At 46.6% G+C, this 18,589-nt stretch overlaps 1 protein-coding gene across 3 annotated transcripts in view; it reads right to left on the bottom strand.

Moving 5' to 3' along the window:
* Positions 1-18,376, bottom strand: part of ACVR2B (activin A receptor type 2B) — a 159,212-nt gene extending 140,836 nt beyond the window's left edge. For 2 of the 3 annotated variants that reach the window (XR_008309578.1, XM_053260031.1), the window contains exon 1: positions 17,354-18,376. Coding sequence is in view for 2 of the 3 variants with exons in the window: in XM_053260031.1 (XP_053116006.1) it covers positions 17,354-17,405 (52 nt within the window). In the remaining variant the exon portion in view is untranslated. Of the gene's footprint in view, positions 1-17,084; positions 17,176-17,353 lie in introns of those variants that run through there. The other variant, XM_053260032.1, reaches the window with a different exon arrangement.
* Between the last annotated feature and the right edge of the window lie 213 nt (positions 18,377-18,589).

Below are 18,589 nucleotides of genomic sequence, written 5' to 3'. Positions count from 1 at the left end.
TTGGCTTAGTCATTTTTACAACTACTCTGCAAAGTAGGCCAATGTTATTCTCTCAGTTTTACAGGTGGAAATGTCTGAGCAACAGTGGCTTAGATGGCCGCTTTTAGGTCTTCTAGAAGAGCTTACGCTCACACCAGCATCTAAATGTCCTGGGACAGAGTGTACGTTCTTAACTACCACAGCATTGCCCTATACATGTATGCACTCACATGTATTCACATCCCCCAGCCAACCCACATTCCGAGCTCAGGCTTCAGAATGTGTCTTCAGACTTCTGCAGGACTCCAGCCAAAAGTGATAGTTAACTAGATCAAACATCCCCTGGGTGACGAAGAACCCAAAGAAAAGAGACACAGAAAGATGGACTGAGCAAATACTTCGCGTATTTGATTACAGAATGCCCAGAGGTGGCAAGCTGTCCTGACACCAACACCGTGGCATCTTTGCAACTTTAATAATGTTGTATTTAGTTTCCTTATTTGAGAAGGGCCTTGACATCATCCATGTGGTGCTTTGCTGCCCTAGTTATCAAAAAGGTATCAGTAGCAAGCAGAGCTGCGGGAGAGAAGCAAAGTGGAAGATCCTAGCAGAAGCTCTGCAAACCCCTTCCTCTTTTCCCAGCCCAGCAATCAATTAAACAAAAAATAGTAGATCAATTATTATTTCTTAAACACTTATCTGCACAGAATTTCTATGGTGGCTGCAAATCCCACACTGTACTCTAGAAAGAAGTTACAACTCCATCACTACCCCTTTCTTTTCTTTTTTAAGCTATAGTTTACACTGCTTTATAAGCAAGGTGGACACACACACACGACTGCACTTTTTAATACTTTTAAATATAGTATTAAAAAGGACTTAATGATTAATAAAGGAAATGAGTTTAACTTTTCAGTTTAGTCCATGGGTTCTCAACCTTGGGTCCCCAGATGTCACTGAACTACAACTCCCATCATCCTTTGATGTAGCCAGTGTAATGAATGAATGAATAGCTTTATTACGATTAATGATCAGTTATATATACAAACAGATAACTTACTACATTCAGATAAGAAGTAAATCATAGAGAATACACCAACATAGAAGCCTCATGTAACAACATCTAAAAAGAAGGGCTGGAGGTTAGCTGTTGACGGATCTTAACAGCAGCTGCACAAAATTTGGCAACCTTGTAGGTGGTAGAAGGTTTCTTATCAGCAAGGAGGAGTGTGGCATAAAATTCAGCAGTCCGGCCAGAGAAGCATGATAGCAAGGGAGAAATAAGACTGCACCGGCTATCATTATAGAAAGGAGAAAAGAGCAGCACATGGTGGACAGATTCGACCTCACCTGAGCCGCAGGGGCAAAGCCGACTGGCCAGAGGGGTTTTCAGAAACCTTCCAGATAAAACCGCGGATGGTAAGGCATCATATCTTGCTCTGAGGAAAACCCTGTGATGGCTTGATAGAGAAAGGGACAATAGATAGCTAGCAGGTTCTCGGTTAAAATCACCAAGGCGGCGCCTTCTTATGGTCTCCGGGTAGCCAGTGTAATGCCCGAGAGCTCAGCCACCGGCCCAAATCCCTGGCATTTCCAGTTGAAGGATCCCAGATCGCAAGGCTGAGAATAACCTTGGCGACTGGCTGCCAGGAAGAGCAGACACTGCTGGGTCTGACTCAGGCACTTCATATGTTATCCTCTAGCAAGTCAATTCTCACCCACACTGTTGGAGCATGATGCTACCCTTGTCAAGCCAGGCAATGACTAAATATTCTTTTGCACAGAAGTGCAGGAATAGATTCTCCCTTAGTAGTCATTTCAGACCGCTAGAAGGCATTGTTAATAAATAAAATCTAAGCTGGGGGGCGGGGGGGGGGATTGACACAGTTCACATGCTAGAAAAAAATATGTTGTATATCAAGGTTCTAGGTTTGCTCCCCAACGTCTCCAGTTAAAAAGAATTGCAGCGCTGGGAGCAACTCCTGTTTTGACTCCTTGATAAGCTGGCAGCAATCAAGGTGAGCCTTGCCAGAAAGTCCACTGATCTGTCTTAGCTCTTAGCATCAAGAAGCTTCGCGTCCTAAGAGCTATGCCTCCACGCAATTTTAGCACAAGTCCTGACCTGGAACTCTTTAAGGTGACTAGAGCACACAAAACAGCAAAAATGTGGTCCTAGTAATGAGACGCAGAAGGAAGCAGATGCAGCCAAAAACTGGGACAAGTCTCTAGTAGTCACTTTGTGCTTCATATACAAATAGGGGCAAAGAGTGGGTTCAGGGCAGAGTTGCCACATTCGCCAGAGAGTATTCCTGGGCACAACTGTCAAAGGTTGGGGGACAAGTGTTAAAATGCTACTCGGTTAACTAGAATTGGAAAGAGTGCTTGACAGCACCCAACAGTGGAGCTTGGCGGCTGTTTCACACATTTCTCCCTACATTTCCCCCAAGTTCTTTGAACCAGAGTGGGTTAGGAGCATGTCGCTTCAACAAACACAAATATGTGAAATAAATATAGAGGAGATTCTCACAATCAGCGGAAAGCGGGAAATCAGCGGATCGTGGGAAACACCGGGCTCGCAGGCGAGCCTGGTTTCCCCAAAGTGGGTCACTTGCTTACCCACCCCTTACTAAACCCGGGTCACCCGCTTACCCACCCCTTACTAAACCCGCTTACCCACCCTTGCTAAACCCGGGTTAGCGAGCGCTCCGCTAACCCGGGTTTTGTGGTCGTGTATTGCTGTTGCGCAGCTCCACGCTGCAGCAACACACGAGGAGACCCCCGGCTAGGAGGCTGCAAGCACAGCCCGCACGTGGCCCCCGATCCCTGCAGCTCTTGCTGGCTCCATGAGAGCCGGCAGTCATGTGGGTGGCCACTCCGGCCGCCCAGGGGTGCAGCAGTGCTTGTCTGCGGGGAGAGCAGGCTAAGCCCGCTCTCCCCACAAACCTCATTTTAACCGGTCTCACCGATCGTGAGACTCGCCTCATCGTGACAGTAGCACAAGTGCTGGTGGGAAATGAAAGCAACCTGCATTAAGAGTTTCCTTTGTTTAATAACAATTTATAAAATGACCATTGTAAAAATACAGGGTGGATCTGAAACATGTAAATTTTTAATGCTATACTTGGTGTCCCCTACTGTAGTCTTCAGCAGGTATTTTGATTTGCAGCCACTTAGAAAGACAGCAAATTCCAAACAGGTTTTGCTGAAGTTCAGGCTCACTTGTAGTTCTGTTTTCACCATTATCTGCAGTCATTGTGTTTCCTCTCTTGCCATATGGCTGAAAAGCAGCACTAGTACCAGGGAAAGAGGAAGAACATGGGACTTTTAATCACTGACACCATGTAGCTATAATGCCTGGAGAGAAAAATGAGAAGAAATTGTTGAAGCAATGTTTTGCTTTAGGATTTGTTAAAGTAATCTTCCACTCAAAGTCCTGGATGTCATCTATCCAGAATGACGTTTTTCCTACATCCTGGACAGGATGTCTAAATCCTGGACTGCCTAGGCCCACCCTGGTCATGTGGCAACACTATTTCAGGGACAGCCAGGGTACAAGTGAACACCATGAGGCTATTCACACGATGGGAGAAAATCGGGCTAGCGGAAGCTAGCCCGATTTCCTCCCATCGTGAGAACCACCGGGCTCAGCTGCGAGTGCTCCGCAAACCCGTTTTTTCTGATCATGAGTTGCCGCGGCACTGCTCCGCGCCGCAGCAACTCATGAGGAGACCCCCAGAGGGGAGGCAAAAAGCCACCTCCCAGCTCGGGGGTCTCTCCAGCATACTGTGCGCGCTCATGCAGGGCATGCTGGAGCTTCCGGGGGCCATGCAGCCCCTGAACTCCCAAGCCCCTGCCGGCTCTATGACAGAGCTGGCAGTCACGTGGGTGGCCGCTGCAGCCACACAGAGCAGACTGACTGTTCGTCTGTGGGGAGAGCGGACTTAGCCCGCTCTCCCCGCAAACCCTCTCCAGGTGGCTCCCTCTGATCGTGAGAACTGCCTCCATATTTGGCTTAAACAGGTGCTGCTTCCTGAACCCTATGAGAGAGGAGGGAGTATAAGGGTCATGCTAACCTTTGTCCCCCACCCCCGCAAAGCTCCTTCCTAGAAAAGAACTAAATGGCAGCTGCCAATCATGCACACCTGGAGTTCCAGGGACATCTTAGGAGAGAAACATGAGGTCACACACAAACCCAAGAGCTTCTTAAACTAGGCTCATATCATCTGAAGAAGCCGACTGTCCGGTACATAGCAGGCAGAGGCTACATAATGAGGCTGTTCTCACAAGAAGCCGCTGCCAGTCTGTGAAGACAATACTGAGCTAGATAGAACAATGGTCTGACTCAGTATATGGCAGTTTCCTATGTTCCTACGCTCGTGTGGAGCACCAGGATCTGCATGGATCCCAGCACTCCTGCCCAGCCTAACCCCACTTCCGGGCCTGGCTCTTAGCCAAGGTTAAGGGAGCGAGCACTCCCTTAATTTGACTGTCCAGATCGTGTGTCTCCTTGGGTTCTCTGCAGCCCGAGGAGACATAGAGACAAGGCCTAGAGCACCCATAGTGATGGAGGAATCCCCCAAGGTACCACGCTCATCATGTGATGCCTTGTAGGATATCTAGAGGCTGGGGGAAAGAGTTACGGCCTCTGTTAACCTCCTAGCAGCATGGGCCGTGTGGGCATGGGTGAAGAAACAAAGGTCGCTCATCTGGAGGAAGGTAGGTTGAACCCTGCCTTTCCCCCACCTGCCACCCACGTGGTCATGGGAATAGCCCAAATGAATGTCCTCGTTATTAATTGTTATTAAACTCTTTCACAAATTATAAGGGTCTGACCTAAATGTATCAGGATTTCAACCACAATAAGCCTCTAACTCTTGCTGCAAAGAGTAGTTATTATATAGGATTATGGTTTATAGCAAATCTGGATGTTATTGTAGTATTCATCACTAACATCTGCTATGCAAGAACACACTGCATATGTTTCCAATCATTTCTTTTCCTCCTGCTATTTGCCACCAGAGAATCAACATCACACAAAAGGAAGCGTTACTGTGCAAACAGTAACCGAGAAGATATTAAAATAATCTTGCTATGAACATGATCATAAGGTACAGTTGTCCAAGGAAGCCAAATAGACAGTTCTGGAATAGCTCAATGGGAGAGGGGGAAACCCTACCATCATACATTTCAAAAGAATGGAGGAATCACAACAGCAGCCTGGCAATAGGGATGTGCACGGAACCGCGGAGCTGCGGTCCGGCACTGGTGTGGGGGGGCTCTTAAAGGGCGGGGGAGGGTGTACTTACCCCCCCGCCACCACGTTTCCCCCGCTGGCACATTCATTCAGTAAAGCTTTTGGGGCGGCAGGATACCTCCCTGCCGCCCCTTCCCCCAGTCGTCAGCAAAAGGCTTCAAAAAGCCTTTTGTGCGTGCGTGCGCACGCCACATCTCCGTGTCACGTGCACGCGCGCGTCGCAGAGATGTGACGTGTGCGCGCGACGTGCACACACACAAAAGGCTTTTTGAAGCCTTTTGCCGATGACTGGGGGAAGCGGCAGCAGGGTGGTATCCTGCCGCCCCAAAAGCTTTCAAAAATGAATGCGCCGGCAGGGGAAAGTACACCCTCCCCCTCCGGACCAGTCTGGGTTCATCCCTACCCAGCAAGTCCCCCATTAAAAACTCAAAATAGCAGTAGAGTAAGAGGCTGAACTAACAGTGGACACAGGTCCCTAAAGAACATTGCTGCCTTTGAGTTGGTTCCAATGATATGGAGGTGATCAACATTTGCCAAGAAACTGCTCATGCAAGTGATCTAGTCAAAAGAGCAATGTAACATTAGAGTAACTCACTCAACATAGGAACATAGGAAGCTGCCATATACTGAGTCAGGCCATTGGTCTATCTAGCTCAGTATTGTCTTCACAGACTGGCAGCGGCTTCTCCAAGGTTACAGGCAGGAATCTCTCTCAGCAGACAAGAGTATCTCTTCTAAACAGCAATGGGACAAATTGTGGAAATGAACGTCGGACATAACCACCACCACCCCCGATTACCTGATATGCCTTGAAATCCCCCACCCCCGAGTTACAGTACTACCTACATATACTTCATAACCTTGTGGGTTTCCAAATCCTTGTGTGTAAATCTTTGTAGATATATCATGTACAAAACAACCACTTTGTATATAATTGTGCTTTGGCAATGTACTGTATGCTTTGGTAGTTTGTTGGTTCAATTAAAAAAATCTTGTCCTAAAATTTTTTTTAAAAAAATCTTGTCCTATCTTGGAGAAGCCAGAGAGGGAACTTGAAACCTTCTGCTCTTCCCAGAGTGGCTTCATCCCCTGAGGGGAATATCTCGCAGTGCTCACACACCAAGTCTCCCATTCATATGCAACCAGGGCAGACCCTGCTTAGCTATGGGGACAAGTCATGCTTGCTACCACAGGACCATTGGGGGGGGATCTCCATTCACAGTTTTCTACCTGATGAAAAAGGACCTGCAATCTCGTGCATTACAGGGTTTGCACAAATATGCCATTTGGATGAGCAGAGCTTTGCCACTAGAATCACACATGAAAACCGCTCTTAGTTCTTGGCAACTGAGCTGGTTACTGCCAAAGAGGGTAATAGATTAGTCCCCATAGCCATTTATCCCCCAGCTATATGAGCAGCTCGGGGCAGAGGAAGCCTGTCAAAACAAGGGATTTATTTATTTATTTTTATTTTTATTTTATTTATTTGATTTGTATACCGCCCTTCCAAAATGGCTCAGGGCGGTTTCCAACCAAAAGAGCACAGGAATACAAACCCAAGAATATGAATTAAACAAGTGAATATCATAGTCTAGGTACCACATTTAAATTTCTAAGCACGATGGCTTCCTAGCCCCTTGATTTGTCAAACCCTGGCTTAATCGTGGTTTTGCATGATGATCACAAGTTAACTTTTGCATCTGAGAGAAGGACACTGGTGGTTTAGAACATTTGTTGTGATGTCTGGACCTGGCAAATCCCAGTTTTTTCTAACGACAGTTTGCAAACATACCAGGATATGCAACTGGGATCTCCGTTTCATATCCTGGTTTGTTTGCAAGCTGTGGTTAGAACAAGCTGGGATTTGGTGAATTCGGACATCACAACAAATTCTCACTTTTCAAAACCATCGCCAAAAGCTGAAGACTTCCTCCCCCTCACGAAAAAGGGAAAGGAGAATATGCAAGCTCAAAGCTAAGCCATGATTCAACCACAGCGATTGACATACAGAGTAAGTATGCACTGGTGCAGTGAGAGAGTAACCTAACAGCACTTCCCAGCTGAATCTACTGGCACACTGGGGAAGGGACACTTTTGATTACCTCCTCTTCCCCAGAAAGCCCTCTGTGCCATCCAAAAATGTGTCTCTGAGGGTTGCTTAGAAGCACAGAGGGCTTCCTGGAGAAGAGGAGGGCATCACGACTTGCTGCTTCCCTGGTGCAATTAGCTGGGAAGTTCTGTTAAGCGGCTCTCTCACTGCCCCAGTGCACCCTTGCTCTGGATGTCAGCCAGTTTCCTCGGATATCTGAACCAGGCCACAGATCATAGACCAGGCTCCCCCAGATAAAACCCCATTCACAAAGAGGATTTAAACTTAATTGACAGCAGATGATTTGTCAGTGTGTAAATTGTTTCATAACAAAGTTAACATGATCATCATGAAAACCCATGGATAGCCAGGATTTGACAAATCAAGGTGCTAGGGAGCCATAGTGCCTAGAAATTCCAATGTGGATCCTAGACTAGGATATTCACTTATTAAATTCATTATATTATTATTATTTACATTTATATCCCGCTCGTCCTCCAAGGAGCCCAGAGCGGTGTACTACATACTTGAGTTTCTCTTTCACAACAACCTTGTGAAGTAGGTTAGGCTGAGAGAGAAGTGACTGGCCCAGAGTCACCCAGCTAGTTTCATGGCTGAATGGGGATTTGAACTCGGATCTCCCCGGTCCTAGTCCAGCACTCTAACCACTACACCACGCTGGCTCTTGGGTCTGTATTCCTTTGCTCTGTTGGTTGGAAATCCCTAGTTTTCACAGGCTTCTCTAAGTGGCTTGTGAAGATTTGTTTATATACATTTCATTACAACTTAGTCCAGCCAAAGCTTTGTTTCTCATCAAATTAAGAATTCTAGTGTGTAAGGCCAAGACTCATGTTGTCAAGGTTTGTACAAATTGAATATCCTGAATGAGCCATGGCGGGGGGTGGGGGGAGCATGCTCTCTTTCACAGTGGCTTACCACATGTAAACCATGGATAAGACTTGCATCAGTACCAAATACTCTTTTAACTAAGGTTTAGTTACCTGCTTTAAGATCAGGTTAAGATGGGGACCACTGTTAAGACCAGCAGGGCTAATATACACCAGAGAAAGGAGAAGATGCAGGGAAGAAACATACAATCCCATGGTCCACTTGCAGTTTAAAAACCATGGTTAAGAGCTGGTGAGCACTGTATCAGAATAAGCGTCAATTACATTCAATTGTATTAACAAGTACATAGAAAACTAGATCTCAGGGTGAGAAGTTCCAGCCTAACCTCCTCCCTGAAAATGTTTGGTGGTTGTTCGTTTGTTCAGAGTATGAATCTTGTCCCCCTCAAGAGGACTCAAACATGCAGTCCTTCTCTTGCAGTAAAATGAGATACAGTCCAGGAAAATAAAAATAATCACTATTGTTATGAACAATGGTATTTACATACGACTTTGAACAATCAAAAATTCTCAAAAGCGGTTTACATAGAAAAATAAATAAGATGGTTCCCTGTCCCAAAGGTCTCGGTCTAAAAAGAAACATAAGGTAGTCACCAGCAACAACTACTGGAGAGATGCTCTGCTGGAGTTGGATAGCGACAGTAGCTCTCCTCTGGCTAAATATAAGAGAGTCGCCACTTTAAAAGGGTGCCTCTTTGCTCAAATAGCAGGAATCGTTTTAATACAGGGTGAGCCTTTGAGGCAGCAAGGCAAGTGTTCTCAGACATGGGTCCCATGGACTACAAAGACCATTGTGGCTGGGCATCAGTGTTCCCTCTAACAGGAATTCCCAGATGTTGTTCACTACAACTCCCATAATCCCCAGCCAAAGGCCATTGCAGTTGGGGATGCTGAGAGTTGTAGTCAACAACATCTGGGAACCCCTGTTAGAGGGAACACTGCCAAGCATGGTGAGAATTGTAGCCCAACATCTGGGGACTCACATTTGAGAATGCCTGCAGCAAGGAACGCACAGCAGGTAAATGACCACCTGATTACCAACAGTGGAAACAGCTAGAAGGAATGAAAGGTGTCAGAACATCCACAAACACCCTAATGAGAATTGAGCACTGGGGAATATCAACTTATAGGAACTCTGTGGGTCAGAAGCTGGGGTAGAGAGCAGGCCCATTCAGTGTTCTCTCTAATTCTTTTCATCTGTGTGTGGAATGAGTTTTGTTTTGAGTGGATGTAGCAAGGCAGTGTGTGCGCACATGTGCATTCAGAGTAGGACCTTCCTGATTCAACCTGAGCGGGATCTAAAATTAACTGAGCAGACATTTAAAAATGTGTGAGTGTGCACACATGCACACGTCTTGGAGGGAACACTGGGACCAATATAATTGTATTATTATATGTAAGCTGCCTTGGGAATCCTTCTAGACTGAAAAGCAGGATAGAAGTTAAATATGTGAATCAATAAAGCTAGACTGGAACTAAACTTCACATGTTGGGGCTACAGCTCAGCAGTAGAGCATCTGCTTTGCTTGCAGAAGGTCCCAGCTTCAATCCCCGACATCTCCAGAGAGGGCTGGGGAAAACCTATTATTATATTAGCATTAGCATCATTATTTTTATTATATTAACTTATTGATAATAGCCTGAAACCTTGGAGAGCCTCTGCCGGTCAGTGTAGACCAGGGGTTCTCAATGTTGGGTCCCCAGATGTTATTGGACTTCAACTCCCATAATCCCCATCCCCAGTGGCCTTCAGTTAGGGATTATGGGAGCTGAAGTCCGATAACATCTGGGGAAGCAACGTGGAGACTCCCTGGTGCAGACAATACTATCTAGATGGACCAATGGTATGACTCAATAAAAGAAAGCTTCCTATGTTCCCATGTCACACGACAACACCTGTTTTCTCATTCCTACATTAGCAATCCCATGGCACATGTACTTCTACCATATGTGGAGGAGGAGGAGGAGGAATAGTTATATTCTGCTTTTACATATCTCTCCCTCACACACACTCAAACACACACACACACACACACAAAGAGAGAGAGAGAGAGAGGAAACATCACCAACAGTGATTGGAGGCATACTGCGGCTGGGACTGAATAAGGACAGTTGCTCTCCCCTCTCTAAATATAAGAGAACCGACACTTCAAAAGGTGCCTCTTGGCCCAGTTAGCATTGCGCAACACATGTTTGTCCTAAGCTCACAGTGTCATAACCTTCCTTCACTCAAAGGCCCGCCACAGGGCATTTCTTCAGTTAGAATACTGAGACATTATTCAAGTATCTTAATTCCAGAGGGTTCACCGTGTTAGTCTTGCATCTGAAGATGTGAGCTCTAGTCCATGAAAAATTATGTCAAAAGAAACAGTTTCATTTTTAATGTGCCACAGGATTATTTTTTTATAGAGAGCTGCACATGTGTCAAGGTCTTTTTCTGCCCTTGACAAAATGTGCTGCTCGAAACACATAGGACATATTATTTCAGAATGAGTCATATATGGTGCTTGCAGCTTTTGCTATATTGCTGAAACTGCCCTGTTTTGGGGTGGGTGTGCATGGAGTATATGCTCTAAACATGATCCTCTGGGATAAGAATGAGACAGAGATCCAAATACAATACAGAAATGGAAGAAATGCCAGTTTTCTATTTATGGGAGAGAGTGAGGTGGCATGTGCAGTATTCTGCATTTTATGGTCCAGCCCACCCATCAACACAAACTATTGTTTCCACCACCACCTTCCACTCCCCTACACACTACAGGAAGATAGGAAGCTGCCATATACCAAGTAGGACTATTGGTCCATCTAGCTCAGTATTGTCTACACAGACTGACAGCAGCTTCTCCAAGGTTACAGTCAGGAGTCTCTCTCAGCCCTATCTTGGAGATGCTGCCAGGGAGGGAACTTGGACCTTCTGCATGCAAGCATATAGATGCTCTTCCCAGAGCAGCCCCATTCCCCTAAGGGGAATATCTTACAGTGCTCACATGGAGACTTCCATTCAAATGCAACCAGGGTGGACCCTGCTTAGCAAATGTGGCAATTCATGCTTGCTACTACAAGACCAGCTCTCCTGGTCTCCTAAAGAGGTAAGTAGGTGGGAGAGAGGCAGGCTTTTCAACTGAAGAAGACACATTTCCATAACAAGACAGAAAGCTCTCCATCATTGGCACAAAAAGCATTCATTTCACACAATTCAGACAACTTCCACTACCCTCTAAGTTCACTAGTATACTTCCTCATGGAGCGATTAAGGTAATCACAATCTAGCATGCCTAACCCAGAGTTAAGAAAGTTCATTGCAGACGTTATTAGTAATTTTTGGAACTGAAGCACAACAATATGTCCCTGTGTGTTTCCAAATAATTTTGTAGGCCGCCCCCCTCCACCGCCCTGCCACAGCTACAAAATGGGAACATTAGTGACTTATTTCAAATAGCAACATTTGTAAAGATTAATAAAGCAAAGGAATAGTAACAGAAGAAGTTCCGGGCTAAGTCAAACCAAAGCATTCTGTTTCCAACAGCAGGTCTCTGAAAGCTCACAAGCAAAGCACAAAGTAAACAAATAAGGGAGGGGGAAAGAAAGGTTGTACCGTCCAGTCGGTTTTGACTCCTGGAGACCACAGAGCCAATGTGGTTTTCTTGGTAGAATACAGGAGGGGTTTGCCACTGCTTTCTCCCAGTGCTGTATGAGCTGATGCCTTTCAGCATCTTCCTATATCGCTGCTGCCTGATATAGGAGTTTCCCATCATCTGGGAAACACACCAGTGGGAAAAGCCACTTTATACTGGAGTCAGACGATTGGTCTATCGAGCCCATTACTGTTCACTCTAATTGACAGCAGCTCTCCAGTCACTCAGGCAGTTGATGCTTCCCAGCCGTGCTCCCTGATCTTTTCACCGGAGATGCCAGAAATTTAACCTGGAAACTTCTACACCAGTGTTCTCCATTGCAAGGCCAAGAGCCAACGGCAGACTCCACCAACGATAACTGCAGTCCCCGACTAATCATTTATTAGGCCCGTGCAAAGCTTTAGCTGAACCCAAATACTCCACACAGCTCCCCCGCGCACCACACAATGCAGCAGTTTTCCTAGTCCTGGTGTGGCTCCTCCAAAGGAAATGGAACCCTGTCAAGCCCCAGAACCATCTTGGAAGGTGTGAATGGAGCACTGAAAGGGTAGTCCTTCCCAGTGCTTTCTCCATAGAGCTCTACAGGGAAAGCGCTGGGAAGGACTACATTTCCCAGCAAACCATGCACATCTTCTAAGATGATGCTGAGGCTCCAGAGGGCTCTGTTTCTCTTAAAGGAGCCCTGACAATGCTCACAATGGTCAGCACAGGGGGAAATGGCTCTCACAATGAACTTTCGGGGTGGGTGGGTTGCTGAAGTGGCCCACACTTGAAAAACTGTGAAGATCATTGTTCTAAATGCTGAGCATGTAACTCAGACCACAGAGATTCCACAACGATCATGGCCAACGGCAAACCTGTTTTCCATGAAGTTGTCTAATTATTTTTAAACAATTTAAGTTAAGGGCTAAGTTAGTCCTTTTTAAAGCCACCTAAGTTACTATTGTCATGATCTGGGAAACAACATGCTCTAAATCTAAGTTGTAGCACTCATCCTATGTATGTTTAAAGGTAAAGTTGTGCCGTCGAATCGGCATCAGGTCCAGGCGCCTATAAAGCCATGTGGTTTTCTTTGGTAGAATTGCCATCTCCCACGACAGATGAAATTATGCCTCTCAGCATCTTCCTATATCGCTGCTGCCTGATATAGGTGTTCCCAGCAGGGATTCGAACTGGCAACCTCTTGGTCCCTAGGCAAGTTACTTCCCTGCTGGGACTTCTTCCATAGTACTATACTTGGGATTGTAGCCTTAATATTATGTGCGCATAAACCGCCCCTCAATCTAAGCACAGCCACTAGTCAAGTGTTCTGATATTTAGAGTGGCATAATCTATATCTAACAATAGATTTTTGTTAATAGGATCCCGGACACTAGTTCAAGAGTTTTGTGTTTTTAAAGACCAGCACCATTAACCTTGGCACAGCACTTCATTGTGTTTAATTAGCAAGCTAATGAAACTGGTCTCATTCCTTTTCTCAACCGCAAGAGGATAAATATGCAGGGCGCTGGGAAAGAGTAGACTTAGACTGATCTGTTTGGAATTCAACTCACAGCTGTGGGGTGAAGCATGTATGTGCACACACACATGCATATATACATGCGTACAGTGAAGTTTTGCAAGACTTCACCCGGGGTATTCAAAATACAACAGAAACCCATTTCATATCATCCATATCATCTTTGTCTCTGTGAGAAAAAGGATGAACACAATTTCTGAACATTTGGGCTGCAGGAAAATTTACAAACAAAACACTAAAAACGAACATAATGTTTTCATCAACAAATCTTCAGATACTCCAAAAACTAAAGTACACAACAGCTATTTTTAAAAAAGAAAAAGAAAACCAACTGTCTGTCTTGTTTCACTACTGTTAGCCAAGGTGCTGCTAGAAATTATCCGTCTGCATCCAGCTGAAGTCAAGTTGTTGTTAAACAGCCCACTTTTTCTCACATACTAAAAACACCTAAACACACACCCAGTGCCTTCTGACCAATGCAACAGAGCTACGACTTCCCATCAATACCTTAGAGCGTTACTGCATTTTCCTGAATGAGCATTTCTAGAAAGCTACAAGAAGGCTGTGTTACAAAACAATAACCACATAAAAATCCAACTGAGGCCATTCATAAAAGCGCAAACGGCAGAATTCTCTCTCCAATGTGATTGTCTGTCCTCAGAAGATTCTCACAATTCACGTGACCTGTGTGTTTTCCTCCTCAAAATTACATTTCCAAAAAAGAAAATATAAGCACGTCTGTTTTATGTACCCTCCAAGCAAACTGCCTGGGGTGGGAGTGGAGGGTGTTTCTAAAAGGCAACTTTCATTCTGACCAATATGAGAGCAAAGGTGTGCATTGTTTCACATTGTTCCAAAAAGCAGGTCATGGTGTTGTTTTTAAGCCATTTTATCTGAGTAAGCAACACAAGCTAAACAGAATCACAAGGGGGGCAGGGGAAAAACTGCCCCCAAATAGCCCTTTTATACAAATCTTACTTCCAGCAAGCAGAACAGTTTGGGATTATAGGCATGCATGATCGGTGGTGCTGAAAGCATGTATACACACACACACACACACACACACACACCTGACATTGTTGTCCCAAGTCACCCTGCTTCTTCCAGAAATACAAACTCCCATGGAAATATGATCACTCACAAACCCTGCACTGAACCAGACAAAGATCTATGCAAATGCACTATCACTTAGACAAATGCCAGCTTGCTTTGATCGCGAACAAATATTAAGGGTTTTTTAAAAAACCATTGTTTACAATACAAAGAAGAAGAAGAAGAAAAAGGGAGAAAGAAAGAAGGCAGTGACAGTGAATATATAATGGATGCCCTGAACAAAGAAACACCAGCTAAGCAGCAGACGCTGCTGCCACCACCAGCGCCTTCTGCTTTGCTGGTTTTAACCCCTCCCCGGCATTTCCAAGCACATTCCAAAACAAACCTACAAAGAAAGAGAAACATTGGTTTTTGCAAAAGAGAAAAATTATAGGATGCTGGGACAGATGGGATATTTCAAGAAGAAATGTGTATAGTGTGTGTGTGGAGGGGGTGTGTTTTTCTTGCTTCACCTCTCCCTGCCTATATACTATTTAAATGCAACCCCAAAGAAGATTAAGAAAGGAGCGACTTCAGTTCCCTTCATCTCAAGCTACATAGTGTCAAAAAGAAAAAGAAAAGAAGGAGGAACAGCTGCATCCCATTTAAATCGAGCAGCCTTTGCTGTTACTGTGATCTTAGTATACAACACACACACATAGACACACACACCCCAAGCCAAAAATATGCTCCCGTCTCCTCGTGCTCGGTCATGGATACACAGGGACAAGTTCTGCACAAGAACTAAACAAGAGCACGAAATAAAGAGAGAGGCTTTGTGCTGGAGGCTTTGGCGGGGGAGAAGAGGGAAATGTGGAAAGAAAACAACTTGCGGGGGGGGGGGCAGAACTGCCGCTACGTGTGCCACGAAAATATTTCTAAAAGTCACCCCTTTCCCAGGCAGGAGAAGGACAAAAAAATCCTGGGGCGCCTTCGTGGTGTGGCACTAGAGCTGAGGGCGAATCGCGCTCTGCTGCGTTAAGATATCCCCATCAATCCCTCCACGCCATGCTATGGGGCCGGGCAGTTACATCAGCGCCTGTTATTATTATTCCGTGGCCACGAGATTTGTGTTGTGTTGTGTTGTGGGGTGTGTGTGTGCGCGCGCGCGCCGCGCGTTGTGTGCGCCGCGTTTTCGTATAGGCTATCGGCAACCGCCGCCCACGTTCCTCCAATCCCCCAAAGGGTGCGATCCCACCCCCCGCGCCGCTCCCCAGACCCCGCCCCCCATCTCCTAAAGTCATCAAAACAAGGAGGTGGAGGGAACGGTGCACAACAAAAGCAACAACGCTTGCCTCCCAGCAATGGCTCTGGCCGGCAGATCCGAGAGAAAGGAAGGAAAGGAAGGGCGATCGCACCCCTCCCTTCCCACCTCCAAACCCACCATTACCTCCTCCTCCAAGGGGGGGGGAGGGCGAGAAGAGCAGATTTACAGTGAATCAGTGTGATGGCAGAAGCAGGCAATATTTCCATAACAATGAAGAAAAAGAGAGTCGGGCACAAAAGTTCCTGCCTTGGGCTGAAGTAACCATTGCACCGCACGACAATACGCATCTGCCCCCGCCCCCCCCCCACACATTTATTGCGAGCCCTCGTTTCCTTCCCCTCCCCCCAAGGGGGAGCAAATTAAGAAGCCAGACACCGTTCAGGCTGCTCCGAATGTAAATGAAGGTGCACCCCTAACAAAAGGGAAATCAAAGCACACGCCCGGTCGCCCAACAGCAGCCAAATAAAAGAAATAGATTGATAGAAGATTCCTTCGGGGAGAGCCACTTTGTGGCGGGGCCTTTCCCCAGCCCGACTCCTTCCCTCCAGTTGTTTACATTTGTAACTTCCACCGTGACATGCTGGTTGGCGGCGGAGGCTTGTAAGGAAAGGAGAAAGAGACGCCCGGGACTAGGGCGGAAGTTTAAAGGGCTCGCCGCGGGACGAGCGCTTGGAGAGTCGCTCTCCCCTTTCCCCCCCAAAAAACCTAAACCCCCCAGTCTTTCGCAATTAGTTCCGTTCCAATGTTGCAACAGACTTAAGGTCACACAATCATCAGAGCAACGCCAGCACAAAGCCAGCCCACAGCACCTTCTTACTAACGTTTTAGAAACAGTTAGGGAAAGGGAGAGGCTTAAGCACGGATGATAACCTTTGAACGTCAGCTTTCAACGTGCTTTTTATAAAGTTTTGGACAAAATCGGTCCCGAAGAACTGCCAAGCAAGAGGAAACCTAACGGGCAGCCACAACCGAGGGCTCACGTTTGAAACCAAACACAACCGTCCTGAGTAGAAGGCGCCGTAAAAAAAAAAAAACCCGAAGGCCCGGGAATGCCATGTGTTTCCATCCTGGGTAAAGAGAGTTCTCTCTACCTAGCGTGGTTATCGTTACCCGGGGTGAAAAACACATGGCCCTGGTGGAGGCGAAGAAGGGAAAAACTAAACACGTTTTGCTCTCTGCCCAAATGCCGCCTTTCCAACCGATGTCACCTATTATCTTTGTTTCCTAACGCACGCCTCCTCCCCAAACCAGAGTTACACATCATTTAACCAAACACCATTTTTCAAAAGAAAAAAGACCCCGCATTTCATTCCGATCCTACCAAACTTAAGCCCCAACCTTCTCGGCTGAAATTAAACATGCGACGAAAGGAACGAACGAGAAACCAGCAGTCACCCAAATGCGAAGTTTTGTTGTTTTGCTCTTCCCCCTTTAAAAAAAAAAAAAAAGGTAACCGAATTAACTCTTTATGTTTTCCCCAGATCCAGCGTTTTTGAGAATATGTCTCCTTTCCATTCAAAGGGAACCGGACAAAGATTTCATCCTTTCGAAGCAGAATTTTGAATTTAGGTGACCAGGAAAACTTTTTTTGTTTGTTTGCTACTTACGTGCACAGAAAGTCCCCCAAAGGAAGGCGAAAGTTAACCACGAAACCATCATATTTCCCTTATCTCCTCGTGGCTCTTGTTTACTCCCCCAGCAAGAGGAGGGCTGGAAATAAACGGGATATTTGAAGGGGGAGCGAAAAAGAGGCGGAAATCAAAAATATAGAGAGACTTTGAAAAATAGAAAGGTTCCTTTAAAAAAAAAAATCGGAGAGTAAATCCTTCACAGTTTCCAACAATGTATCCAAGTCCTAGAAAGGTGATTAAGGGAGAGAGAAAATCCTTAAGACAGGTGGATCTGTTCCAGTCCGGTTCCGGGGCGCACGTTTGCAGCTCCCCCAAGGGAGAGAGCTGGCCAAGAGTTTCCTCGCCGGGCTACTAGAAGAGAGAGGCGCGGAAGCCCCCACCAAGCGACCCCTCCTCAAAGCAGTCCGTTCTCCGCCTCTTCACCAGCACCAACAGCGGCGGCGGCGAGCGGCGAAGACAACGAAGGGGAGGCTGCACGACATAAACCCCTCGCAGAATTATTTTCTCAATTCAAACCGAAACATCTATTAAATAAGGGCTGCCTCGTTCACACGCGCAGGCGCGCGCGCGCACACATGCACAGAAACACACACGAAGTCCAGCAATCTCTCTCTCAGAGGAGCGGCAGCGGCGGAGCAAACTTTGCACTGTGAACCGACCAAGCATCCAAGGCAGAGGCTGTGGTGGAGCGGGTAGAGGAGGCGAGAGCTGAGCGGCTGCGGCGGCGGCGGTGCTGAGAGAGAGCGCGCGAGAGGAGCCGCTGTGGAGGTGGTGGTGTTGGTGGCGGCGGCGGCGGCGGCTGCTAGGGGCGCTAGGAATGGTGCTGAGGGCTGGCGGGTAGCGAAGTCCGCTGTGAGGCATCGCTTTGGCGCTTGAGGAGAGGGCTGGCAGCGCGCGCGCCACTCAGAGCAGGAGAGGCTGAGGCTGCAATTGCCATGAACATCCATCCATCCATGCGCGCGCACTGCCACAACCCGCCCCCCCGCCGCGCGCCCCCTCCCCAAAAATCTGAACTGAGTCCAAAATGGCTTCTAAAATGGGAAAAGCCGACTTGAGAAGAGGAGGGGGCCAAGAGGCAGAGCGTGCGTGCTCAGCTGTGTATATAGACGAATATATACATATATACGGAGATATAGATATATATATATACACACACGCACGCGCGCATAGAGAGAGAGAGACACACACATACAGATGGAGAGATAATTCTCT

Source organism: Hemicordylus capensis, chromosome 6 (genome assembly GCF_027244095.1).
Source record: "Hemicordylus capensis ecotype Gifberg chromosome 6, rHemCap1.1.pri, whole genome shotgun sequence".
NCBI lineage: Eukaryota > Metazoa > Chordata > Lepidosauria > Squamata > Cordylidae > Hemicordylus > Hemicordylus capensis.
This window is presented reverse-complemented; position numbering and strand designations above follow the sequence as displayed.